The 15,800-nt window shown below is 38.0% G+C and overlaps 1 protein-coding gene across 3 annotated transcripts in view; it reads right to left on the bottom strand.

The window, feature by feature from the left end:
• Window positions 1-15,800, bottom strand: part of MOV10L1 (Mov10 like RNA helicase 1) — a 52,642-nt gene that overhangs the window by 34,105 nt on the left and 2,737 nt on the right. For 2 of the 3 annotated variants that reach the window (XR_015796366.1, XR_015796365.1), the window contains exons 1-6: window positions 5,227-5,433; window positions 3,907-4,097; window positions 3,184-3,324; window positions 2,180-2,328; window positions 1,915-2,092; window positions 437-631 (exon numbers count right to left, since the gene is read on the bottom strand). Coding sequence is in view for 1 of the 3 variants with exons in the window: in XM_088141654.1 (XP_087997780.1) it covers window positions 437-631; window positions 1,915-2,092; window positions 2,180-2,328; window positions 3,184-3,324; window positions 3,907-4,097; window positions 5,227-5,339; window positions 6,330-6,486; window positions 10,392-10,576 (1,309 nt within the window). In the remaining 2 variants the exon portion in view is untranslated. Of the gene's footprint in view, window positions 1-436; window positions 632-1,914; window positions 2,093-2,179; window positions 2,329-3,183; window positions 3,325-3,906; window positions 4,098-5,226; window positions 5,434-6,329; window positions 6,487-10,391; window positions 10,577-15,800 lie in introns of those variants that run through there. The other variant, XM_088141654.1, reaches the window with a different exon arrangement.

Genomic DNA, 15,800 nt, shown 5'->3' with positions numbered 1-15,800 from the left:
AATGTAAAAATAAAATAAAATAAAATAAAATAAAATAAAATAAAATAAAATAAAATAAAATAAAATAAATAAATAAGAAAACAGATACTTCTGATGGTCCTCTTTGAGAATTCAAATGTATAGGGCTCTGAGAAAATTGAAACTGAATAACTGTTTCTCTTCTCATGGTAAAGAAATGATTGATCAAAAGCACTCAAGTCCGCAAAAACAAAACCCGGGAACCTTGATTTCTTAAAGCAGGTAGTTGAAATAGACTTATTCTACTTCCTTGAAGTGACTTCCACTGATTGTATTTGTATTAATAAATCTGTGAAAGTAATCATGATCCTTTAAAGACATACACACAATCATGACACCAATGCTTAAAACAATTTTTACTGAATAAAAGCAAGCAATTTATTTAAAGTGGATTTAATCTTACTCTAATTGGCAATACCTTTTCAATTTTGGTAAAATCACTGTTGCTTTTGTGTTCTGGAGTTCAGAAGTGACTTGACATTTTCTCTGGGAATACTGCTCAGTAACTGCTATCAATGACTCTTCTTCTGTTACTACAGTTGCTTCAATGTACCGACCAATAATGCAGTCAGAAAAACACAGCAACAGAAGTTCTTTGCAACGGCCAGGATTTCTTGAATAAAAGAAGAATTCAGTTAAACCCATAAACAAGACAAAGCCTATGGTAAGGTTGTCTTTTATCCCATGATATGCCAGGCAGGAGAATAAGATGATCAGATGACAAGCATGTGAACCATATTAGTTGCTTGTTTTAAGAACAGACTGGGTGGTTCAGGCACACCAGCCTTCTCCAATCTGAACAATACCAATAACCAACACCACTCACTATCTGTAGACTTTTGGATTTATAGCAAGTACTGTCTGTTTTGCCTTTTTTGGGCCACGTTGGCTGGGAATTCTGGGAACTGTTAGATCAGGAAGGGATCACATTGGCAAAGGCTGCTGTCAACTAAAGAAAAGCTGTATAGTATGCATCTAACAGTGTTTGTGAATGAAGGCCAATACAACTAATAACTCCTTTGACAGTAAATGTTTAGTTCCAGAAGGTGTAAAGCTGACATTATAATCAGTCACAAGGATGTTAGACAGAGAGAAAAAAGTCCCTCCTAATGAACTACTGTACAAGAAAACACTAAACTGCTATTCTGCATGTCTCTGGTTATTTCAAACTACCAATGTAACTGAATTGCTTCTGCCTGTTTGTCATGCCAAATTTGTTCAAATTCTCATTGATCTTACAGGTTCCTAATGAGTCAGCTGTTCCAGTGTCATAGTTTAAGACAAGGACAGACAATCTGCTGCCCTCCAACCCCTACCATCTCAGACCAACTCCCATCAGTCCCAGCTACCATAGCCAAAAAAAAAAAAAAAAGTCCAAACATCAAGAAAGTGGATACCTGCCCTAGGTTTCGAGATTATGATCAACACAGATGACTGAATCAAGTAATAAAAACTTTGATTATAATTTTCTTCAATTATTTTACTGGTTTAACCTCACTACAAGAAAATTTTGTTGTGAATTCAGCTAGGATGAATTCAATAGACTTCAGGGTCACTGGTGAATTCCCAGACAGCTTGAACAAATTCCCTCCTGGATGTTTGCTATGTCCTCACTGAGATCAATTGCTACTCATCACTCCTAAGTTCAGATTTTGGATGAGTGGAATGTTATATCATAAATGTTGCATTTTTTTCATCCTTTCTCATGAAGCCTTACCTTACCAAGTAAAAAGCAGATACACAAACTCACAAAAGAGGGATCTAAAGTAGAATTGGCATGATAACATATAATCTGTGTTTAATGCCTTTGGGCTATCAATTTGAATTTTGGCTTCCAACAGAGAAAATCATACATTATTATTTCACAAAACTGTAATCAGAAAAAAGGAAACACACTTTGCAGTGCATACAACAATTATAGAAGTCTTGCTCCCAGAAGGTAGAGGTACATTTCTGCTAGGTCCTGCTGTTTCTTCTCCTTCATAGTCTTGGTTTTTTCCACAATTTAGATTTTCAGATTGTCCAATTACAGAATTACCATGTTCTCCAGTATTGCTTAGGTACGTAAATTCACCTTTTACAAAACAAAACAAAGCCAAATCAAGTTACTCTAACTAGGGTAGGAATGGAATAAGCTATTAAATATTAGAGATATATTTACTTGAAGTAGCTCCATCTGGGACAGTCAATGCTGAAATTCTTTTAGAGCACGTCTGGTTCTTTTCTGGCAGCTGGAGACAGAACTGCTTCTCTTTATCCCAGCCACATAATTTGCAGCTAATTAAAGAATGCGCCATTTTACCTTTGTTTCTGAAATAACACCACCACTTTGCATCTCAATATCTGAATATACTGTATATAAGAAATCATGATAGCTCAAGATGCATAATACATTTTAATAGGATAAAAAATAATTCCACAGTGGTAAGAAGATACTCTATGACAGTTTTATCCCGAATCATTAGCAATACGAGGACAAGAGACTGTATCCACTGAGGTCTTTCTATTTGCAGGGCTTTTCAGAAGGCCTCTATGAATTAAATAAAGTTAGCTTAGAATGTATTTGTGATTATATGCATGAAGCTTGTATTTTGCATACTGCTGTACATTAAGAAAATAATAAAAAAAAATCTTGGCCATGTCTTTTGGATCTAGTAGGAAAATACACTCTGTACGAAAAACATTTTTTTCCATACATTAGATAAGCATGACATTTCTCCTCAGCCTGCCTGATGCATGGAGGTCTGGCATTTTTCCTGTGCATCAGGCAAGCTAAGATCACTCTAAATCAGTGTTTCTCAGCCTCAGCAACTTTAAGATGTGTGGATTTCCACTCCCAGAATTCCCTAGCCAACATGCTGGCTGGGGAATTCTGGGAGTGGAAGTCCATACATCTTAAAGTTGCCAAAGTTGAAAAACACTGCTCGAAGTGCTTGTTGAATACACAGAGGAAAGTGCTTTAATAATTCCTTGCCTTTCTCAAGAGGAAAGACATCAGGAACCAAATTGGAACTGCACTGTTGGAGTTCTAGTTTGTCATGTGCAGCTGCTACACAGGGAAAAGGGACGTGGGTAGGCCAGCCTTGCATATCAGAGTAAGCTGTGGATTTAAGTTATGATCAACATTTTAAAAGAAAATCCTGGGCAATAACAAAACCAACTTACTCTATGCAGATTTCCATATTTTTGCTCACTCCTAATTTGAGTTTTCCAAAATCCGTCATTTTTGACACCTTAAGTCCTTCTTTGTCTTTCAATAAATTTTCATCTGACTCAGTCAGATGTATGTCTTGAGATAGCAATGATCTGAAAGCAGAAGGAATCAGAACCCATGTACTAGTATCACAAAACTTAATTTATAATAATTTAATAAAGCTATTCAGATCAAATTTATTCATTGCGACCATGTAAAATCAACAGCTAATATACACTTTTCACCCAGTATCTTTTTTTGAAACTTAACATGGACCAAACTTTCAAAAAGCAAATAAAAACACAAGCACAGCTAATGCCAATTTAATAAGATACATTTTATTAAAAACAAGTTTTTGAGAAGAAGTTAGAACATTTATTTGACTGCTGGTTGTGAGTTCAATTAATTAAATATTAATTAGTGTAAACTTTTGAAAGTGTGCCTACAAAAATCCTTTTTTAAACAGCTCTTTAAATTTTTTACTGTTACTATGAGCTATCCTTGAGTTACAAAACAAATGTGGATAATAAACATGTTATCCTCAGCTATCCTAAACCAAAACCAAAGAAAAATAAGATGGAATAGAGTACAATAGAATAGATGCTATTTTATTCAGTACTATACTTATTGTCAAATAGGAACACTTTATAAACCTGAATCAAATAATTTTGTAAGAATTATAAAAACGGCATTACCCATTTTTGTCCGTTGGAGCCATGCAAAGTGCTCTCCAAATATAACAGGACTGATTACTCTCCACAACCACAACATTGACCAAATCATGTTTATGGGGCAAATAATCATTAGGAAGCCTCAGAAAATCCAGACTGAAAAATATACTGTCGTCTACCACACCAGTTCTTCCACATACACTGGAAATACGAATCTGGAATAATTGTAGTTATTAGATCAAATAAGAGTATAAATGGTTATAATCTAATGCCCCACTATAAGCTAATTGTATGCTTAATACATGCAGATTAATCATTCCTGATAAGCAGAAATGATTAAACATGTTTGTATCTTCTGTGTTTTATTTAGCATTATGTGAGAAGAAGGAACCCTAGCTTGTTTATCTTCTAATACAGTTTATGACTTCTGGGTTTCAGTTCCTTACCAAAACTGTAAGTCACAATGTGCCTGTATTGCAGAAAGAATTCTTGCTCTACAAGTCCTGATAGCCAAACATTAACTCTAGATGCAGAACTTCTCTCTGTATCAGTTGCTAGAGATGCAAGATAGAGGCTGCTACTGGACTTGTATCCTGCTTGATTCCTGAGATGAACTTTAATCTGATCTAAAAGAACTCTTTTCATATTCTTACAGAAAAAAATTGACAACACCAGAAAAGACTTTACAGCAATTTAACTGCCAGATCTCCGCCCCCCCAAAAACTAATAACTGTACAGGTAGTCCTCGACTTACAACCATTTTTTTAACGACCGTTCAAAGTTATGACAGTGCTAAAAAAAAAAAAACTTACGACCAGTCCTTGCACTTATGACTGTTGCAGCGTCCCTGCGGTCATGTGATCAAAATTTTGGAGCTCGGCAACCAGCATGTATTTATGATGGTTGCAGTGTGTCAAGGTCACTTGATTGCCATTTGCAACCTTCCCAGACGGCTTTCAACCTAGCAAAGTCAATGGGGGAAGCTGGATTTGCTTAACGACCACGGTAAAAAAAGGTAGTAAAATCAGGTGCAACTCATTTAACGACCACATTGCTTAGCTATGGAAGTTCCACTCCCAATTGTGGTCATAAGTCAAGGACTACCTGTAATCTTGTGAGAGGATAAAGACAATTTGCTTTTAGACTAGTATTTTAGTGCTTCTACTGGATTTAAGTTGGAAGATGTTTTATTGCAACAAAGAGATTTCATGGCTATTAGACAGAATCAGAATTATTCTAAGCTGAATGCATCAAGACAGTTCCTACTGTGGTTACTGATCTCTCCTCCCACCATTAATACAGTAGCTGAAATATCAGTAAGATCTCCCAAAGTATTACACATACCTTGTCAATTCTTTTATACCTTAAGGGCTTTACAGATATGGCTTCACTGGTCCAAGTTGTTGGGTTGACAATATATTCTGCTTGCACCCAATCTCCTTTACAAGGATAAAAGCCTTAAATATAAAATAAAAAGTGGCATGGAGAAACTCTGATTCCGTTAAAAGGGAGGCAATAGTCCTGTACAAAATGGCACTGCTTGACTTTGTAGAGCTGCCTAAGTTCTGATATGAAGCTATGCCACAATATGGAAAAGCTAAGTGCTCTCCCTCAACACCTCCAATCAGAGCAGACCACTTCATTTTGATACAAAGTGTAGCACTGTTTTGCTTGACAACTGCATCACAGAAACAATTTTGTCAAACACTCCACTGAAGTGAAGTATTCCTTCCAGGCTTTGCACAGTTAATAGAAGATAGAATCTTTTCACACTGCACTATAACTTATCCAAGTGCTGGATTCCAAAAGAAAACAACTGAAGCAGGAAAAAAGATATGCACTTCAGCAGTCCATACATATTTTAATCACATCTAAAAGTAAGCAAGCTATTCAGAGATAAAGATCTTTTGCTAGTGAGCAATTTTTTTTAACTTTAACATTTCAAGATCGTAGATTCCAATCTATTTATTTATATATACATACATACACACATTTATTTATTTACAGGTGGCCTTGTTTAATGACCACTTATTCAGCAACTGTCCAAGTTATGACAGTGCTGAACTAATGGTAGTTACGATGTTGAAGTGAACTGTGGTCATGTGATCCCAATTTCCTATGTTCCCTGCCAGCTTACCACAAGCAAAGTCAATGGGGAAGCTGGCAGGAAGTCGGAAGTCATGGTTACATGAGGTCCTCACTTCACAATAGCAACCCGGACTGCTGGAACTGCTGTCACTAAGCAGTGTAGTCATGAGACGCTGCATTTTATGACCATTCACTTAACAACAGCAATTCCAGTCTCAACTGATCTCATTAACCAAGGGCTAATTGTATTTAAAACAAAATGCCATCTGAAACATAAAGGCATCTGAAACTTAAAAATTTAAAACTTAAAACTGTAACTTTAAAGAAAATAACATTTTCAAGGGTAATATACAGGTTACCTTCACAAACCTCCCTCATAGAGAAGGAGGTTGTCTGATTGATGTAGCCACCAACTCCAGTGAGAGATGTAATACTGCCAATGAGCGTTTTAACATTTGTATCCACTGTGTAAGAACCTATGCTGTTATCATCCCATTTATCACAGATGCTTTCTACCTGCAAAAGGGAACAAACTAATGTTTTTATTGACGAGAATTTTGGTGGGATGAGTGCAACCTTTTAAAAACATTTGTATTCATGGCCTGAATCACATCATGGCGTCATTCTAAAGATAAAAATAAGGACCTGAAAGCTAGGTCAACAAAATGGCAATCAAGCCCAACTGAAAGCTGAAATCAGTATCTCCTGGACATGTGGGACTATTCTTACAATTCCTAGACAGTCCTGGAGTAGAGCAGACAGCTCTAAGGCAGTCAGGCTCAATCAGCTACAAAACAGGAATTCACTAAGTTGCAGGTTATCATGGAGAGAATGAATGTACATATAGATACCTCTGAGAAACATACTCAATGAAATGTTGAACATGTGAATAAAACCACCTCACAAAAACATCAGAATGACATCATGTCCTGTAGACAAAGATCTACAGCACTGAAAGCAAACATAGATACTGCTTAAGAGATCTGAAGGGATTAGGTAGTTTTTATTTCATCTATGCAATGAAGGCTATTGGATCTTCAAATCTCTTGACACAAGACAGCAGGTACTCCACCTAAGGATGTTTTTATCAGGTAGATACCATAAATGATAAAAGACAACTGGGTGTGAAACAGAAAAGAAAGATCCTTTAGCTTCCAATCTAAAAAAAGGTATTTGTTCCAATAGAAGAGAATGTATGTACAGTAGTTCAGGGTTGAACTGTGGAGTCTTTGGTGCTCTCTGAGTTTGGATGTTTGTTTGCAGATGTTTCATTACCTGGGTAATGAAAGTCTGCAAGCAAACAACCAAGCTCAGAGAGCACCAAGGACTCCCCAAGGTTGTATGTTTTCTAACACTTGTCAAAACATGGAAGGCAGCTGAAATCTTTCAATAACCAATCACAATATGCATTTAAGCCACTGAGAAATAATTTGCCAAGCCAGCTAAGATTTTAAAGCAGCCAGGAGAGCATTGCCATTCATCATTCATACTGACAGACTGGATCTTCCATCTTGTTTAACTACTGCAGAGATATTTGTGAGATGCAAGGGAAATTAGGCCCCTTCTCAACTCCATACTGGTGATTATACCTGTTTAAGCTTTGGTGGAGCAGATAAAATGGACACTTAACTTCCCCTTCTTAAAACATTGCCTATAGATGATACTGCTGCAGTACTAGAGCATACTGTGTTGATATTTTATATGCAAGATGACTGTGAAGTTAGTTGGCTACTTAAAACTGTGGTGTCTATCACCTTTCTTCCAATGAGGATTGTATGGAAGTCTATTTTTCCACATCAGGAAGTGCTTTCTAGTCAGTGTGTCAAGAAGATTGTTTGTAAAATCAAAAAAGCACAAATTTACATTTTCTTATTTTGTATTACTGCCTTGTCAGATCTCTTTGGTTGGTCTTTGATTTTTATTGTTAGTTGTTTCTTTGAGTGTTTAGTTTGCTTTGCTTCAGTGTTCTATGATATTTCTGTTTCCAAAAGAATTGATCAAAGATAGGCTGCTAGCAACATCCTGCCATTTTATGGAAAATGTCATTCTGGTGTTTCTCCCTGTACTGGGTGCTATTCTGCTGGGTTGTTTTTCTGCACCCTTCCCCGCCCCCCACCCTATTTATCTATTTAGAAGAATTGCAGCAAGCTTCTAAAGGCATATTCTTATCTAAAACCTATTTTACTTGCCCTTTCCTACCAAAGGGAAATATCACTCATCCGCCACTAATCTTATCAATAATAAACTGAGTGATCTTCAACTTGTGCACTACGTCTGCCCCCTACTGGACCTGAAAGTATTCCTCCATCTGCAGTGTTAGCGCTTGCCTGTGTCACTGTATTTTTATACACAAACACACTTGCAGCCTATTTACATTCTTCATTCCTGTGGTATCTAAAATTATGCTTTTTCTAGAAGTGAACAACATTTCACAGTCTTTGGAGGCAAGCTCCCAGAAAACTGCTAGTTCTGTACAGTATAAAGGATAAGGAACTCCAGATGATTAAATAGTAGTAACAAAAACAAAACGAACCCATACGTTTAAATGATTAACACTACCCATACTCTATTTTTATCAGGAAATTTGGGGTGCATGTATTCCTCTTTTCTGACAATTTCTTCCCTTTTGAAAATATCTGATCCAGGTTATTCTGCCTTTGTCTAAATTTGAAATCTCTTCCCTGATGCATCTCAGTCAAAATAATACAGATTATTTTCTGTGGAGTCCTTGGGGTTCTCTGAGCTTGGTTGTTTTCTTGCAAACATTTCATTACCTGGCTAGGTAACATCTTCAGTGCTCCTGAACATGTTACCAAGCCAGGTAATGAAACATTTGCAAGAAAGCAACCAAGCTCAGAGAACCCCAAGGACTCCACAGTTCAACCCTGAGCTACATATATTCTCTTCTATTAGATTATTCTCTGTAACAGGATCAGGACAAAATCATATTCAACATCACATACAGACTAGATCAGGTATTATGTTTCCATTTTTAGGTGGTAGGAGATAGATCTATGTATTCCCAAACTTCTTTATATTTCCCCTTGGTAGGATGCTCAGTAGATCTTCTCAATCTGACCAACTGGGTGTCATGAAAAGGTCTATTTTGTAAACCAGTGGTTCCCAAACTTTTTATTTAAGAAGACCCATTTTAACACCTTTTTTTTTGCAGACCTGTACATGATAGTGTTGCAGGTCAAGTATTTGTTAAATGAAGTAAAACACAACAACAAAATGCTATTGTGAATTCAGTAGTTATCAGTAGCAGTTTTAAAGGATGTTGCATTTTATTAATCACAAGATTCACATCCAACTGAAAATTAGTATTATGTAAGCATTCTTCCAGTCTGCAGGTGGTTATGATTTTCCTCTTCAAAGGAGGAAGCCCTCTGGCAAGCTGCTGAAGTAGTCCCAAATGATAGCAACATCTCAACAGACAACCCTCCTCCCCATGCACTTATTTTCTTGTTCCCATGAGCAATCTCTTGGTGCATGCTTAGAGAAATAACTGCATCCTCTCAATTTTGCTGCTAGTAAATATAAGAGATGGTGGCAGGCTGGTGATCCTTTGAGTCCTCCATGAATCTAAGTCCCTGTGCTTGTCTGTAATGGCAGCCACCAAGCAGCTGAAAGAGCCTAACTGCAGGAACGCTGGCAGCCTACGTGAGATGAGTTATGCTGAGGCTTGTGGGGGGTCCCTGCTGCTTCTCAGCTCTGCTACTATGGCAGGAGGCTGAGACCAGCTGTGGGTATGGCCCTTGAGGTTGAGGCTCAGAGGGCTCAAAAATGTAAGCAGGCACTGAAGCAAGTAGGGTAGACTGGGAATTCTGGTGAAACAACTGGGTAGCTCTGGGTATAGTAGGTATGAATATACAGCAACAGTGCTAGTTATGGGTCAACAACATTTATGGGCAGCTTATAGGAATCATAGGCAGCATGAAGGAGAGATATGGAAAAAGCTGTGCCCACCCTCTTTACAGTAGGAGGAGAGAAATACTGGGACTGGCAGAATGAAGGAAAAATAGCCTAAATTGGCTCATCTCACCGACAGTGCCAGTAGGGAATTTAGTTTGTAAAACCCAATACCTTGGTACTCTCAAAGAGAAACTGTCTGAAATGCATTGGTATTTTACACAATAAGTAATTTCCAACTGGAACTTGAGATAGTCTCCCCCTTTTGGGGTTTTCCATCCCTCCCTTCCACCTCATTACTGGCAGTGAAGTACCTTTCAGTCCACATCTGTGCAAGAGGAAGAGCTGTGTGACTGAACTTTGCGCTTGCCTGTTTTCTATGTTTGATCCATTTCACAGACCCCTTGCAATAACTCTCTGGCCCCCTCCAGGGGTCCACAGTCCAGTTTGAGAACCACTGTGGTAAACAATTAAAGCTCAAGAAGCATCTCCAGTTGTTTGAACCTCACCCTAATTGCTCTTAATCCATGAGATATTTTATCCTCTTCAACGTGAGCTATTACTCTCTGTCCAACTTGCAGCGGCACAGCACTCATCACAGCATCGTTGGTGAAGCAAATTAAATCATTGATCATCCCATAGTCCAGACAAAATCTTGTTACTACACCTTGTACTGTTTTCATCTCCTTGACATCTAAAAGAAAGAAACATTTATGTCAATACTAAATGAATTGGCATTTGCTACAAAAAAATCCATGTGTTTTAAAAATTATTCTTGGTACTCAGACAGAATTTATTATAGAAAAGAGTACAGTGCACGTAGCTGTCTCTAACAGATCATCATTTGCAAGGGGATTTTGCAAATGAAAACAGCAAGCAAAATATTACCGCACACATTCTTTCATCTCCCTTTTATGTTCACAGAACCAAGTGTCTGCCTTATATCATATAATATGAATAGTTAACTAACTTCCTGATTTTCAACAACATTTGATACCCGGTAACCATTTTTTATAACATTTGAATTGAAAAACATTGCACTTTCACAATCGGAATATGAAAGACTGCTTGTAGTAATATCAAGTCACAATTTGGCGTCAGAACTGAGACAAGTCAAAATCTAATAATTCTATCTTGCAAGCTTGAAAGAAGGTAAGGTACTATGCTGAATCTACTGAGTATGGCATGAAGTATTTCATCCATGAAATGCCCTATTTCATCCAGTTGGACGGTCACAGTGCTCTTATTGCTCTTCCACAAAAACATTCTGTGTTGTCAAGCACTTTTGCCTAATACATAAACTGTCAACTGTATTCTAAATCTCTGTATACTCTTATTTCACAAACATGAGGGGTTTTATGGACTTCCTGGAATTTCTCTAGTTTACCATGGATTACAATTCTCTGGACAATAGCTTCAAAAATACATCTGCTCATTCAAGCATGTTGGACAAACTGTTGTCAATTACACAGAAAGTTCACACTGACAACACAGAAATTAATACTGAATCATAGAGGGTGGTGGAAATTCCTTCCCAAATTCACCACCCAAAAAGACACAATGAAAGGTCACTGGTTTTAGGAACACCAAACAAGCCAAGCGCAGACAGATGCACATTTTTAGGCAGATCTTCTTTAAAAGGCAGAGGAATTTATATAAACAAGTTTTGTATAACTTCATTGTTGTCCACACTTTCACTTGGATAAAACATTGAAAGACTGCCGAGGTAGTGTTCAAATTTCACTGGTTAGCCCACTTATATCCTGAAATGAGACAATACAATCTGTTGTACTGCATGCTGGATTTATTCATCAAACAAGGTAACAAAAAGGAATGAAAAATGCTTATAAATACTTCCCTGTATTTTGTTTTAATAAGAACTTTATTATACTGTATTTCAAAGTACAATTAAAATACAAAATAGAAAGTACAGTAAAGAGAGAAGAGAGAACTAAAAGAAAAAAGACAAACTATAATAGTGAAGACAGACAGAAAATTGAAACAGAAAATGACTTCCGACTATCTCCAATACAGATACAGTATAAATACAAATGAAAAAAAATTAATCTCCTACTACTAATTAATCCAAGTTCACATTATTTCTATCAGCACAAACGGCCTAATCATTAAAACCCACAATCAAAGCCTCATATAAATCCTTCCCTGTATTGTGATCACAAATATTTACTGAGAAATGTGACCTACTTGAATCATGCTATGGATTAACAGGACATTTTTTGCAAGGAATGACTTTTATTTTTATTCATTTACTAGATTTATATCTCAACTTTTCTGGAGGAGCTCAAGGCAACTTGCCAAGCACTTCCATTCAATTAGTTCCCAAAGAACTATGTAAGGATGGCTGACCAGAGAAAGAATGACGTGCCAAAATCATCCAGTGAGCTTCTTAGCTTGAACCTAGGTTTCCTAAAGTCTAATCCAACACATTAACAGTTACGTTTTTCTAGCTCACAAGTTGCAGAGCTGCTGTGATTAGCAAATGATTATTAAAAGCAAAGTTTTCCATGAGTCAGGTTCAATCTGATGACATTTTTTTTCTTGGCGCCAACATGCAAGCTCCTTAAGCCTACCTTTTTCCAGGATGCTTGATGTCACTGTCTAGTCCACAGGGCTGAGATTTCCTGATTGTCTCCCATTCAAATCCAGGCCCAGTCATGACCAGCCAAGTTTGGTTACATATTGAAACCTGCTGTCAGTGTCCTTATTTGATGGCCTCAAATTTTAATTGTTCAGCAACCCAGGGAGAAAGAGGAAGAGGAGGAAAGGAGACAAAGAAGGGCAACGTCACTTGTCCTTTCCCCATGACTTGAGTTGGAGTACATTCTTGGCAGCTAAAGTCACTTCCTCCAATATACCTGGACATGCCTAGTAATGTCTAAACAAGACCAGTTTAAAACCCTACAGAGCCCATTCTAGTCTGATGGATTCCAAGGCCAATTAGTCCTCACAACTAAACTATTTTAGTTTAATTTTACTTTTCAAAGTGTCATATGGCTATTCTTTTTTGCTGCTACAAACTAGCTTAGCTATCCCTCTGTGAATTGTTTGTCAAGGTGTATCTCCTAAAAATTCTGTAAAATTAAAATTCTTGATTTGGAATAGGCAATTTTGCATCCTCCAGAGGTTTAAGATTAGTCTCCCCTCGTCCTCCATTATCAGGGCTTGAGGGAACTGTAGCTCAAAGCATCTGTTGGGGAGGGCAGATTGCCTACCCTGATTTAGATTTAAATTCAGAGTATGCATTGAAGAAAGTGTATTTCTATCAGGCTGGAGACAAACAATATTTTCACAGCCTCTAGTGCAAGAATTCATATAAAACAGCAGCATACACGTGGGATACAATAATATTCACAGAATTGTATTTCTTAGAAATGTACTGTTTACTAAAAGCCAATAAACATTGTGTGACAAATAAGACAAGTTATGCAACAATTATGCAACAAGCAGTCATTACATCCCCCCAAAAGTTTAACAATTGTCAAAGTATTTCTTAGAAAGTAAGAGTCACATCTACTAGATTTTCCCAGAGACTTTATTATTGTTGACCTTTGTTTTTAATGTAATTATGCTCAAGGATACCAACGGTAGGAAACTTGCTTCTGCAGACATAGGAATTAGTAAAACAAAATGCTAATTCTACCTCTCAGAATAAGAACTGTATATAGCTACTCTATTCAAATAAAATTATATGTCTTTTGAAAAGAATTTTATACAGATATACTTTAATACTAACCCCTCATGAAATTCTACTTGGTTTTTGGAGATGCTTATTTCCTAAATTTTGTCACCCATACAATTATAGAAATGTATTAACATCATAAAGCCCTTTATGGCATGGGCCTGCATTTCTGAGAGAACACTTGTTTTCAATCGTTTCTGGCCCCCTGTACATTACAGCAAAGTGGGTGTGCTCCAGGCCTGCTTCATTAAACATTGCCACCTTGTGGGACCAAGGAAGGGTGCCTTCACTGTCATAGCCCCCACCCCCTGGAACAGCATCCCCCCAGAGATAAGGACTGCACCCTCTCTCCTAGGGTTCCGGAAAGCTTTGAAAACCTGGCTTTGGTCCCAGACCTGGGGTTGATGTTTGTTATTTGTTTAATGGCCCTTGTTTTGTTTTGTGGATTTTGTTACTAGAGCATGTAAGTCTGGGCTGTCTGTGGATTTAATATTTTTACTTGTTTTTATGTCACTTTTAGTTTTGTGTGCTGCCCAGAGTCCACTGGAGATGGGTGGCCAATAAATTTAAACAAACAAACAAATAAATAAGTTTTTTTTTTTTAAAAAAAGCTGGCTCAACATTATGGTTTCGAAATTTCTCTTTACTACGGTACTTTTATAAGATATACAACACATAATAAAACACACAAATTATGTAACTGTGTCATAATGACCATATCATAGGCATGTCCTAAACAATATGATGTAAGTAAATATTAAATGCTTTTTTAAACAACTTAATTTTACCAACTTCCTAAATACCTGGAAGGACAGTGCCATATACAGTGGTACCTCGGGTTACGAATACCCCTGTTAACAAACTTTTTGGGTTACGACCAGCTCCGGCTGCAAAAATTTACCTCGGTTTGCGAACTTCGCCTCAGGGTACGAGCAGGATACGCAGCCATTTTTCCTCCCATGACACGGTCCACGGCCATTTTTCTGCCCCTGACACGTGGTCCGCGGCCATTTTCCCGCCCCTGACACGTGGTCCGCGGCCATTTTTCCGCCCGACACGTGGTCTGCGGCCATTTTCCGCCCCTGACACGTGGTCGTAGGGAGGGGGACTCTCCATCCAAGCAATAGCCGCCTCCCTGTCCTCCACGCCAGAACGGATTAACGGTAATTACATTGAACCTTATGGGGAAATTTCCTTCGGGTTGCAACCAATTCGGGTTGCGGCCAGAGTCACGGAACGAATTAAGTTCGTAAACCAAGGTTCCACTGTATGTATCACTGAAACGTTACAAAAACCTACGCTATCATTTATTCTAGATATTATAAACATATGGAGTGAAATCCAATGTTGTAGACTTTATTTTGGACAACCATACCACTTACAGTCTTCCTGTGCAGCTCCAAAATTTTCCCCAGAGGCCCCCTTCCAAAACTGCTCCATCTTTGAACAGAAGCACACAGTTAAATTTTACCCATGATGTGCAATCCATATAACACAGAAACAAAATGGAAGGGAAAGATTAAACACATCCATATAATACCAGAGAATATATCTCTTTTCAAAAACCGAAAGTATATATTCTAATTAAATATAAAACATAGACCTAATGTAAATAGTTTTACCAGTTATTAAAAAACACTATTCAGAGTAAACAGTGTTATGCAAAGTGCAGAAAAAATAACAAGGAAGCAACAGAGGCAGGACACAAGATGAAAACAAAAGAAAATCTACGCAAATCAAATTTATACAAGTAGTCCTTGGGTTACGATGGTAATTGGGACTGAAATTTCCATTCTTCAGCGATGCAGCCATAAAGCGCGATGTCACAACTGCATTGCTTAGTGGCAGAAATCCCAGCAGTCTCTGTTGCCGTTGTTAACTGAATCCCACCAGATGTTAGGCAAGGACCCACTCTGATCCAAGCCATTCCCGGCTTGGTCCCTCCCAACCCTGAGCCTTGGTAAGATAAGGGACTGCCTCCTCTTGAACTCCCCTAACCTGCCTATCTCCCCTCCGTGTCTGCCCTTTTGGCTGCTCTGCACAGCAGCACTCCCAGGTGGTGGCGCTGGCACCAAAGTAGAGGCCTGGGGCCTTCAGCAGCCTCAGCTGGCTGCCACTGCAGCCCCAGCACCCCCAGTGAGTGCCATCTCAAGCCTCGCACCGTGGCCAGCTGCATGTGCCATTCTACAAATCATGCATGCCATTCTTCAAACTGGAC

Source organism: Python bivittatus, unplaced genomic scaffold, assembly GCF_059951505.1.
Source record: "Python bivittatus isolate LINGU-HERP-01145 unplaced genomic scaffold, Pbiv_v1 ctg000330_np1212, whole genome shotgun sequence".
Taxonomy (NCBI): Eukaryota; Metazoa; Chordata; class Lepidosauria; order Squamata; family Pythonidae; genus Python; species Python bivittatus.
This window is presented reverse-complemented; position numbering and strand designations above follow the sequence as displayed.